We start from the raw sequence: 12,050 nt of genomic DNA, 5'->3' as shown, positions 1-12,050 counted from the left end.
GTTTGCATTTCCTGCTTTGCAGGAAAATTCTCAGCAACAAAAGAATGATCAAATTAAGATCCTACATCTGTACATGTTGCTTTGGGTCATACACAGCCCAGCCAAGTCTGAGACACTTACTAGATTCCTTCATACCGGTCACGCCACGCCTGCAACGTGCGGGCAGGAAAAAATAAGTGACAGGAGTTGGCGTTGAAATACAAACACACCTTTGGGGCCGAGATCCTGTCCAAGCTGGGACACGTGAAAGACTTCTCCCACTGGCCGAAATAGCCTCCCCATACCCTCTGACCTCAAGGGAAGCTGGTCTACTTCCTCCCATCAAAGAAAGTGCCAATAAGCAGAAAACTTGTCCAGTGGTTGATAGCAGTGGCTCACACAGCTCTGCAGACCCCTAAAAAGGACCCAGGACGGGAGCGCTCAGTAGAACCACCATGAAGACCGTTAGGATTGCCCTTCTTATCCTCCTCCTAACCCCGCTCAAGCTCCTCACTACAGGTAAGCCTACATGGATATTTAGAACTGCTTTTGGGAGTAAAAAATGACTACAAACATACTTGGATAGGAGATCGTACGTGGTGAAAAAGGATCTATTGTTGCATATGCAGAAATGTTTTTTTTTTATTCAGTCAGTAATGGATTTAAAAAGTTGTAGTCAGGACAAATGTACACTTAAAAAATAGACAACATGACTTACCAGTAGTTGAAATGTATTGTGTTTTATGTTATTTTGTCTTGTTAAGTAGAATAATTGTTTTAATTGGCTGTAGTATTTACTTACCATCTTAATCAGACTTGGTTTGCAACAGAAAATCTTGTATATCGACATTTGGATCATGAATTATGTTATAGTATGACATGAAACACAGTATGTCTGGGAGTTGTTCTAACAGACAGGCTCACATGTTGAACATTTCTCCAGGGACGTCCAGTGATGCCTCAGTGGGTTTTTACGTTTGCCCTAGCCTGAGATAAGAGCAGCGTTGTTTTTTATTGTTGTTGATGTGAATCTTGTGTAGTTTTCCCCAAATAATGTATATTATCCTGGTCAGCCTCATGTGGAGGAAGGTACAGCCCCAAACCTTAATAAGGTGCAATTAATATTTATAAAGTAGTATACAATTTCTGAACACTTTGTGTTAAGTTGCGTCAAGTGTTACCAGGATAACCCTGAAACCTCCCCATGGTGCAAGTCACCCAAGAGGGTCATATGGACATGAATGTTGACAGGTAGACCAACCAAAACTGGGAGACCAACCAAACATTCATGCAGGACCTAAATTATTCCTATTTTATTAAAGGTCTATTGAAAGACAAAATGCACACCTAAAATTGTATTTATTAGGTGTGTATGAGGAACTCTGTTCATCACCTTGTGTTCACTTTACACCTTTATTTCATGTCTACTTCATTTCAAGTCGACTTATGATCAACTTTAGCCATTTTTGGCGATCTATTCGAGGGACGTAATGCATCGGACAACACGGATAACAAAGACAAAACATCTAGGAATAAAATAATGTCCAGGCCAAAGACAAATTAATGTGGTTACTTGGGCTGGTGGAAAATAAAAAGAGGGAGTCTCCAGATTGTTTGTTTTGATTGGAGCATGGGCACGGATCCAAGAGGATCGTTAACCGCCATGTGCTGCCCAGAGAGGTGATTGGAACTGCAGATAGTCAGTGGGAACCAAACTGCCCCTTCTCTCACAGGGGGAGAGATTATTGTCCTTTCGAAGTGAAATGGTACAATCGGCAGCAAATCTCCTTCCAGTATGAATCTAACATCTGCAGGAAACACCCAACCAAAGGTCACTGCAGTGCACGCCTCTCTAGAGTGGCGAGAGAAATGGCAGTTTTCTCCCTTGCAAAAAAGTATTTAGTCAGCCACCAATTGTGCAAGTTTTCCCACTTAAAAAGATGAGAGAGGCCTGTAATTTTCATCATAGGTACACTTCAACTATGACAGACAAAATTAGGAGAAAAAAAAAAAATAGAGAAAATCACATTGTAGGATTTTTTATGAATTTATTTGCAAATTATGGTGGAAAATAAGTATTTGGTCACCTACAAACAAGCAAGATTTCTGGCTCTCACAGACCTGTAACTTCTTCTTTAAGAGGCTCCTCTGTCCTCCACTCATTACCTGTATTAATGTCACCTGTTTGAACTTGTTATCAGTATAAAAGACACCTGTCCACAACCTCAAACAGTCACACTCCAAACTCCACTATGGCCAAGACCAAAGAGCTGTCAAAGGACACCAGAAACAAAATTGTAGACCTGCACCAGGCTGGGAAGACTGAATCTGCAATAGGTAAGCAGCTTGGTTTGAAGAAATCAACTGTGGGAGCAATTATTAGGAAATGGAAGACATACAAGACCACTGATAATCTCCTTCGATCTGGGGCTCCACACAAGATCTCACCCCGTGGGGTCAAAATGATCACAAGAACACGGGGGGACCTAGTGAATGACCTGCAGAGAGCTGGGACCAAAGTAACAAAGCCTACCACCAGTAACACACTACACCGCCAGGGACTCAAATCCTGCAGTGCCAGACGTGTCCCCCTGCTTAAGCCAGTACATGTCCAGGCCCGTCTGAAGTTTGCTAGAGAGCATTTGGATGATCCAGAAGAAGATTGGGAGAATGTCATATGGTCAGATGAAACCAAAATATAACTTTTCGGTAAAAACTCAACTCGTCGTGTTTGGAGGACAAAGAATGCTGAGTTGCATCCAAAGAACACCATACCTACTGTGAAGCATGGGGGTGGAAACATCATGCTTTGGGGCTGTTTTTCTGCAAAGGGACCAGGACGACTGATCCGTGTAAAGGAAAGACTGAATGGGGGCCATGTATCGTGAGATTTTGAGTGAAAACCTCCTTCCATCAGCAAGGGCATTGAAGATGAAACATGGCTGGGTCTTTCAGCATGACAATGATCCCAAACATACCGCCCGGGCAACGAAGGAGTGGCTTCGTAAGAAGCATTTCAAGGTCCTGGAGTGGCCTAGCCAGTCTCCAGATCTCAACCCCATAGAAAATCTTTGGAGGGAGTTGAAAGTCCGTGTTGCCCAGCAACAGCCCCAAAACATCACTGCTCTAGAGGAGATCTGCATGGAGGAATGGGCCAAAATACCAGCAACAGTGTGTGAAAATCTTGTGAAGACTTACAGAAAACGTTTGACCTCTGTCATTGCCAACAAAGGGTATATAACAAAGTATTGAGATAAACTTTTGTTATTGACCAAATACTTATTTTCCACCACAATTTGCAAATAAATTCATTAAAAATCCTACAATGTGATTTTCTGGATTTTTCTTTCTCATTTTGTCTGTCATAGTTGAAGTGTACCTATGATGAAAATTACAGGCCTCTCTCATCTTTTTAAGTGGGAGAACTTGCACAATTGGTGGCTGACTAAATACTTTTTTGCCCCACTATGTCCCACCATAATATACAGAAAACTAAATTGATAAAGGGTGAAATGCAAGTGCATTTGCCTGTATCATGGAAATAGATTATTACTGTTGCCATAAGGTACAGTACTTATTATGAAAGGGTAGGGGCAGGGGTGAATCTGCCGACACTGCCGATGAGGAGTGGTCTCTGTACAAGACAAAATGCAGCTATAACAGAGGAAAAAGATGCAAAAGCAGGGGTCAAGTATTGGGTTATGTACTCAAAAAGTCAGTGTGAAACATCAGGCACGAAGACAGTTGAGCTGAAGCCCCTCTCTGACGGGGGAGAAGACAGGAAACCCTGCCTGGCCCTTTGGCTGTTCGAGCCAGTAGGGGCCAGGGGACAACAATACTCTGTCTGGGACAGGATGCAGCTTTTCACAGGTCTGGGCCTGAAGCAGAGGATATCCACCTCAAAGTGTCACAGACGGGACGGCTTTCTCAGGGGTGCATCGTCCGATTTAAAATTAAAATAAATAGATGTCAGACAGTGGTCTTTCAAACCATGCCAAACAGGAACAACACAATTGGCTAACCTTTGAATCTAAAAGGGACCATTATGTCTGAGGAAATGTTTTAGCGACCAAGATAGAAATGGTGACTTTCGATCTGTCATAATGTGAGCTCTTTGGAGTGCTCACATCCTCTAGATTGCTTAAGGATTTAGAGCCGCACTTTACTGAGAATTAGTCTGCAGGTGAAGCTTATTGCTAAACGTGGTACAATTACAGGTTCTCTTAACAGGAAGTATTAGCCAACAATATATTACATTCAGTCTTGAAAACGTGAACAACTTACTAAATCACGAAGTCATTTTTTGCCTGTTTGTCGTTCGGTATGGTTCTGGTGTTGCCACAGAAGTTATGTATTGTTAAAAAAGATCCGAAGCGCCAATGGCACAACCAGCAGCAGGGCAACCTAATGGACTGCCATTAGACCAATGTCCACATAGGTATATTATGAGGTTCTGAGGTAATATTTCAAGAGATGAACAATAGGTAGACGCATAGACAGCGATAGTCTTTTTTAAAAATCTGGTTGCTATTTTAAGTCTAAGATTTTCTCAGCACCGACGACTCCTGCTGCTACTTTTTGATGATTTGCATCTTATTTTACACTACTGAGTTAGAATATCTTTGATCTGTCATCATAGCAACTGAGACACCCAATACAAGTGTTCCTCCTCCCATTACATCTGTCCGTACAACCGATGCTGCTGCCACCGCTGCTGTGACCACACGCAGTAAGTAAAAGAAAACATATCAAAGCATGGTTTCAGATTCAAACAGCTGTATTAATCTCTTGTTCAAATAACTGTCAAAACCTTAGGACATTGTAACCTTAGAACGGATTCCTCTTTAGAGAGAGGTACAGCATGCTGGTTTAGAAACTCTGCTCTTAGACTGATTTTACATTCCAGAGACCGAGAACAAATCTGTCACAGTAACTGCCACGGAAAAAACAGCAGCAACACCACCCCATCTCTCAGTGCATTCCACATCTCCACCTGGTAATATTGATGGTATTTAATTTATATTGGCCATTTAAGTTTCATTTGAAAAAAATACTGACTACAGTCTGCTCTGTAAACTGTATTTCTATGACAGAGGTCCTACACCCTAGGTCAGATGTGCTCATATGTCAAATAAGCTCTACAGATGCATGGCTGTTGGAATAACCAAATGGTAATAACCAGAGGCTGACCATATATCAAGGATCTCAGAGTGCTGATTTAGGATTAGTCTTGCCTTTTAGATCACAATGAATAAGATTACATGAACAGGAGGGAGCTGATCCTAGATCAGCACTCCTACTAAGATGATTGATACTGCCCCAGATCTTAAATGTTAGAAATGCTCTAAATGAGTGCATTCTTGCCCCTTAACAGCAGAATGGGTAGAGACCCAGGCCACAACAACTGTTCCCACGAGTGACCCACTCACAAATGGGACCACAGTTCAGCCTACATCAAACACTAACTTACAAGGTAAGAGGAGGTTGTTACCCTCTCTCAAATTACAATAGAGATAAGATAGATGATAGCAAGCAAAGCATTGAGTTAAAGATACCTTCTGCTCTGTAATGAGAAATAGCCTACTGATTACAGTAAAGCTAAAATTGTCATTCTTCAGTTATTCAGACAACCACACAGAGACATGGTTTTCCTTCACCAGGATCCTTGACCACCTCACAACCAGAAGAGAAAGGTACCGTTTACTGTCAATCTGATTTAGTCACTTATGTTCCATCAAATAACCCAATAACTTGGGACTGGATGAGACTGAAACTTAAAGGGGAATTTCAGGATTTTACAACTCAACGTTAGATGGTTCCTTACCCTGGAAGTAGTTTATATGGGCCAGGAAGACTGTAATCCATGATTGGGTTTTCTCTTAACAAGAGAAAACCTGTGTGGTCCCGTGTGGCTCAGTTGCAACGCCAGGGTTGTGGGTTCATTCCCCACGGGGGGACCAGGATGAATATGTATGAACTTTCCAATTTGTAAGTCGCTCTGGATAAGAGCGTCTGCTAAATGACTTAAATGTAAATGTAAACAACCACTAAAAACTTCAGCGAACTCGAGCCACCGCTAGCTAACAATCAATGGAAGTGACTTAAGTATACTCATTCTAATAAATGCCAAAGCCAGCTTGTGTAGATATTACATAATTTCGGATAGCCTTCATTTCTTAATTCAAACACTTGATGTATTTTTATTTTACCTTTATTTAACTAGGCAAGTTAGTTAAGATACAAATATCTTCAAATTTTCCAATGACGGCCTAGGAACAGTGGGGTTAACTGCCTTGTTTCAGGTATTATCCTCATGACCCAATAAACAATGGTTTGCCATTCATGTTTTTCTTCATTCAGGTGCTGGAATTACAGGTAAGTTAAAGCACTATCACTGTCCCTCAATTAGGGTTGCAAAGCGAGGTATTTATTTAACTAGGCAAGTTAGTTAAGAACAAATTCTTATTTTCAATGACGGCCTAGGAACAGTGGGGTAACTGCCCTTGTTTCAGGTGATTATCCTCATGGACCCAATAACAATGGTTTGCCATTAATGTTTCTTCAGTTTCAGGTCTGGAATTACAGGTAAGTCTAAAGCACTATCACTGTCCCTCAATTAGGGTTGCAAAGCGAGGGTATTTATTTAACTAGGCAAGTTAGTTAAGAACAAATTCTTATTTTCAATGACGGCCTAGGAACAGTGGGTTAAACTGCCTTGTTCAGGTATTATCCTCATGACCCAATAACAATGGTTTACCATTAATGTTTTCTTCAGTTTCAGAGTGCTGGGAATTACAGGTAAGTCTAAAGCACTATCACTGTCCCTCAATTAGGTTGCAAAGCGAGGGTATTTTATTTAACTAGCAAGTTAGTTAAGAACAAATTCTTATTTCAATGACGGCCTTAGGAACAGTGGGTTAACTGCCTTGTTCAGGTATTATCCTCATGACCCAATAACAATGGTTTACCATTAATGTTTTCTCAGTTTCAGGCTGCTGGAATTACAGTAAGTCTAAAGCACTATCACTGTCCCTCAATTAGGGTGCAAAGCGAGGGTATTTATCTTAACTAGGCAAGTTAGTTAAGCAACAAATTCTTATTTTCCAATGACAGCCTTAGGAACAGTGGGTTAACTGCCTTGTTCAGGTATTATCCTCATGACCCAATAACAATGGTTTGGCCATTTCATGTTTTCTTCAGTTTCAGGTGCTGGAATTACAGGTAAGTCTAAAGCACTATCACTGTCCCTCAATTAGGGTTGCAAAGCGAGGGTATATTACTGGAAACTTTGTATATATATATATATATATATATAGTATTCATTATTGGCGAGATTCCCAAAGGCTGGAGAGTCGACCTTCTCGCCCAGTCCAATTTCACTCCAGTAGTGCTAACTTAATGAGCTCAGGGCATGCCCGGGCCAGCATGCATTTGATGTCTACTTGTGTGCTGCTATAGCCCCTTGCTTTAGCTACTGTCTTGGTGTTCGCTAACTATTTTCATAAAGAAACTAATAAAACACAGGTGCTAAATCAAGAAAATCTGTAATCAAGGCAAAAGGTGGCTACTTTGAAGAATCTAAACATTTTTATATCTTTTGATTTGTTTAACACTTTTTTGGTTACTACATGATTCCATATGTGTTATTTCATAGTGTGGATGTCTTCACTATTATTCTACAATGTAGAACATAGTAAAAAATTAAGAAAAAACATTGAATGAGTACCGGTAGGTGTGTCCAAACTGTTGACTGGTACTGTATATATATAGTATTCATTATTAGACCTGTGTCCATATTTTCCATGAATTTCTAGTGGATATGTATGCTCTGTATGTTCAAGAGAATAATGCCTATTTAATGAAAAAAGCATCTAACCAACAATGGCATTGTTTTCATTTGTAATAAGGAATACTATATATCAATACAATTTTGGAAAGTTATTCACGTATAAATCATCAAAGTTACCATAGATTGCCATAAATGACCTATTAATTACCGAAATTACTGAATATTCTGGTAACTTTGGTAAATGACCAGTAGCTTTGCAACCCTACCCTCAATGCACTTATTTGTCCACTATCTGAAAACGAACAGGATGGTATAATGATACAAATTACAATGTTTCCAGGTCAGGTAGAAGACAAGAACAATAGGACTGTGGGTCAAGATGCCAGTAGGTCCTCTGCTACCGTCATCTGTATAGAAATGAACTCACACTGACACAAATTTACCTCGCACTGAAAAACACACACACTCAGCAAAACAAACATAACATTTTAAATAGACACATTATCCAGATGGCAAGTACCAAATTATGGAACTAGCATCTCCTTCTCGTGGTTATTGAAAGTTCATAGAAGTTATCATAGAATTTACTACATAAATCACGCTACAGAGTATTTTGAGTTTTACAGTATGTTATTTCTCTACTCAGGTCACCATGCTGGAGAAGAAGAACCGGAAACTCCTAAATCAAGTAATGTAGCAACTTTATGGGCCCATTTACCTCAACATCTATGTCAGGGGTAGGCAACCCTGTTCCTAGAGTGCTGCAGGTACTGCAGGATTTGGTTCCAACTAGGCACCACACCTCACCAACTGGGCTAATTGATCAGTTCAATGAATGCCTAAATTCAAAACACCTGGTCTTCCAGGTCCTTTAAATCAAAAACATGAAGTGCCTGCGGCACTCCACGACCAGGGTTGCCTATTCCTGATCTATGTTCTACCAATAACACACCCACCAGAGGGTGCACACACTTCACATTTGACTGGGTTGTCAGTGTGTGTGTGTGTGTGTGTGTGTGTGTGTGTGTGTGTGTGTGTGTGTGTGTGGTGTGTGTGTGTGTGTGTGTGCGTGTGTGTGTGTTGTGTGTGTGTGTGTGTGTGTCTGTGTCAAAGTGGCATTAGTCAGGCCATGTTCAATTACAACTCATCATAAATTGGCTACATGATACATTGTTGGAACAATGGTACTAATCCAACTTCTCATGGGATGTGAAAAACAACAGTTTTGTCTGCCACACTAAAGAAAGATGTGCTTCCTCTTTGTCTCCAGATAAGAAGATGCTGTGGATTCTTTTGCCAGTCCTGGGAGTTGTGATGACTGCTGTCATCCTCGTTTTCAAATTTAAATGCATGAAGCTCCACGATCACACAGGTATTACTTAATTAATTAATGAATTAGATGTGACTCTGCACAGCACTATGTCTACATACACAGAAGTCAGAAGTCTATTGACGTTACAAACTAAGTGTCACACTTCTTTTTTTTGTCCCTCAACAGAGGCAATTGATAATGGAACAGAAAAGTAAGTATAGTCTTTGGACTGTAGACGAAGATACCATTTAGACAGTACCCCATTTGAACAGTTCAAATATACCATCATCTTTTAAAGAAAAATACAATATTTTACTCCCAATATGCTCTGCTCTCTCCTCTTTGCAGTGCCTCTTTCCAGAGCAGGTCGGACAGCACCAAAGATGGTGTCATGCTTCTCGGGGTGAAGTCCTCAGGTGGTACGTTTAAACTGTTTACTTACTAGCAAGTTAGCATTGTCAATTGCTGTTATATATTTCACACGGTCTTCTTCAGCACAGTTCCTGCAACTATGGTGGATGCTTAACCAGACCAGTGCAGTTTGGCTCGGTTCAGTAGTGTAAAAAGATTCTACCAAGCAATTAGTCCAAGCAGTTCCCATGACTCCTACCCTTCAATAATTGAAAGACAAGGACGAAAGCTTCAATCAAATGATCAAAGTTCAAGAGAAACATGCATACCAGTAGTCTTCTACTTAACTTTTCCAAGTTCTCTGTCCTTTCCCCCATCCCTTTACGTTACAACTTTGTTTTATCTGGCGTGGACATGCAATTATTCCCGGGAAGCTGGGAGCTTTTAATATTTCATTGTGCATGTTCAGTAATGGGCCTGGGCTGGGGAGAGCAGGGGAAGGTGTTTCCTGTGATTTTTCGCCCCTCCCTTGAAAGACCAGCAGGGGATGAAAGATACAGACTTCCTCACACAAACACATATTATTTTGGACAGCCCCTATTGTGTGGCTCCCTGGGCCGGCAAATGTCAATGTTTGCCGGTCAGACCCTGTGTGTAAAGTTCTTCTGCAATTGTGTGATCAAATTAAGATTCTACAGTTACACATGGGATAAACAAAAGTACAGTCAATAACACAATAGAAAAATCTATATACAGTGTGTGCAAATGGAGTGTAATAAGAGCCTTGAGCTGTTGGCCAGTAGCTGAAGGGGGAAATGGTGTCAGCGGTCAGGAATTTTGCTGAGAGAGAAAGTGTTGGTTAGGGTTTTGGATAACTGACTACTATTATCACAATTTTGGATTTATTTCAAATTCCTTTTCAATAAGCCTACACTTTATTACAACAAGTTGTTTTAAAGCTGTTTGGGAGATTTGGATGTTGCAGTCTCTGAGAGATTTATGATGAAATAAAATGTATAAGAGGCTTCTTTGACTAAATCACTTTGGATAAAGACATCTGTCAAATGACAATGTGGGCTACTGTCATTTGTGCAACACAGTGCAATTAACCCCTAGGTCTATGGCTATTGTCCCACTTTCAGCCAACACAGGCCAAACTCAGATATCTGGACAATAATACAATACTGACCTCTACTGTTCTATTGAGTAACCACAAAGTAAACACACCAGGGGTGATTTCAACAGGAGGCAATGTTATGTAACATTCAGACAGAAATATGCTATGTAGAACAAGGAATACGGAATCACGTCAGTTTCATTAGCATTGGCATTTCTATGTGCAACGTTCGACAACGTTTGGCTACTGAAATTCCTGTTGTAATGGGAGGGATGTTATAAGGAGCAGTCTCATTTATATAACCACACCTCTCAAATACTGTATGATCCTGAGTTGGGGTTTTATAATACATAACCAGTTTGTTAATTTTGAACTCTCCCTTTCAGCTGCTGCAAGATAAAAGGGAGGCCATCCCATTCTACAGTATATGACCAATAGCTCTCACAACCCAAAAAATGGTCAAGACCTTCAACTATCTAAAAATGCTGGACAATCAAATATGGCATATAAGAATCCCAGAAGCTAAGTGGGCACATTCTTATACTGTATAGTGTGGAAAGAAGATCGGTGTGGAGTATTGTAGGATATGGGACTCTTAACTGAACATGTGTTTGTTAAAAAATGTTCACTAAGATACTGTATTTCATTAAAAAAAATATGTGCTTCACTATTTTCTGCATTCTTATTTTGATGGTAATTTAGCCAAGGAGGAACTGTGATCTCAATTTAATCAAGACTAACATCCAGACATTTCATTCAGGAAAAGAATGCTAGATTTTGAATTAATGTGAATAAATTAACCCAAAAGCTCATTGTCTGGGTGCAAGAGGATTGTTTGTCTCATCCCTGTATTTAAGATATTGGTTTTGATTTTATATCACACAAACATGTATGAAATCCAAATGCACTGAACCTGAATTCAGCACACAATTCCTTGATTCAAACCAGTTAGTGACCAGTACACATTATTAAGTGTTTGTATGCTTTAAATCTGTTGTAATAAATTATTTAGCTTTCAGTGTAAATGCCAGGATTGTAAAGATTAGCTATTTTGCCGGTATGTTTCCTGCTTTTCAACCAGTTATTGTGTATGTTAGAGCAAACAATAAGACTTCCCACTGGTCAAAGATGATTTGAATTTCTAAAATAAAGAAGAACGTTATTTGACGGATCGGCATTGGTTGAATATGTGTTGTTTTGCACCTGTACGTGCTCACGAAAGTTGATGTTGATTTTATCTGGCTACACACCGTATCTTTAATGTGCTGTATTATATAACGCAACCATATGAAAGGCTATGGAGAATAAACTATTCAGTATAGGAGAGCTGTAGCTCCGCCCACCGGTTAAGTGGAGCAGAGCATGCTGGGCGATCTCCAGCTCTGTGGATAAGGAAGTAACTAGAGAAAAGTCAAGTGATTAGTTCAAGCCATCTATTGTTTTTTCCTTTAGTTAGCATTATTTGTTTTACCAAGGCCAGTGTGTATCCTTCAGATATATGA

The 12,050-nt window shown here is 40.1% G+C and overlaps 1 protein-coding gene across 3 annotated transcripts; it reads left to right on the top strand.

Moving 5' to 3' along the window:
- The first annotated feature begins 201 nt into the window (after positions 1-201).
- Positions 202-11,379, top strand: LOC111960456 (uncharacterized protein C11orf24 homolog). Of its 3 annotated transcripts, XM_070437961.1 has the most exons (13): positions 202-498; positions 4,619-4,708; positions 4,886-4,987; positions 5,354-5,452; positions 5,598-5,677; positions 6,971-6,987; positions 7,181-7,200; positions 8,109-8,153; positions 8,415-8,456; positions 9,039-9,140; positions 9,267-9,291; positions 9,429-9,499; positions 10,935-11,379. In XM_070437961.1, exons 1-13 carry the CDS (start codon positions 435-437, stop codon positions 10,946-10,948), a joined length of 771 nt encoding a protein of 256 aa, XP_070294062.1. In that variant the 5' UTR covers positions 202-434; the 3' UTR covers positions 10,949-11,379. The 3 variants fall into 3 exon arrangements, with proteins under 3 accessions (XP_070294062.1, XP_070294063.1, XP_023838234.1); XM_070437962.1 differs by lacking the exon at positions 6,971-6,987 and having other exon boundaries at positions 204-498; positions 4,886-4,975; positions 5,598-5,672; positions 7,180-7,200; XM_023982466.2 differs by lacking the exon at positions 6,971-6,987 and having other exon boundaries at positions 204-498; positions 5,598-5,672; positions 7,180-7,200.
- Positions 11,380-12,050: the final 671 nt, after the last annotated feature.

Source organism: Salvelinus sp. IW2-2015, linkage group LG37, assembly GCF_002910315.2.
Source record: "Salvelinus sp. IW2-2015 linkage group LG37, ASM291031v2, whole genome shotgun sequence".
NCBI classification, from domain to species: Eukaryota; Metazoa; Chordata; class Actinopteri; order Salmoniformes; family Salmonidae; genus Salvelinus; species Salvelinus sp. IW2-2015.
The sequence above is the reverse complement of the archived record's forward strand: the minus strand, read 5'-3'. Positions and strand labels throughout refer to the sequence as shown.

Coding starts and splice junctions, on each gene's coding strand:
- LOC111960456 (XM_070437961.1), top strand. CDS start 435: ATGAAGACCGTTAGGATTGCCCTTCTTATCCTCCTCCTAACCCCGCTC. Junction 4,988..5,353: donor TCCACCTGGTAATATTGATG/GTATTTAATTTA, acceptor GCCCCTTAACAG/CAGAATGGGTAGAGACCCAG. Junction 8,457..9,038: donor ACCGGAAACTCCTAAATCAA/GTAATGTAGCAA, acceptor CTTTGTCTCCAG/ATAAGAAGATGCTGTGGATT.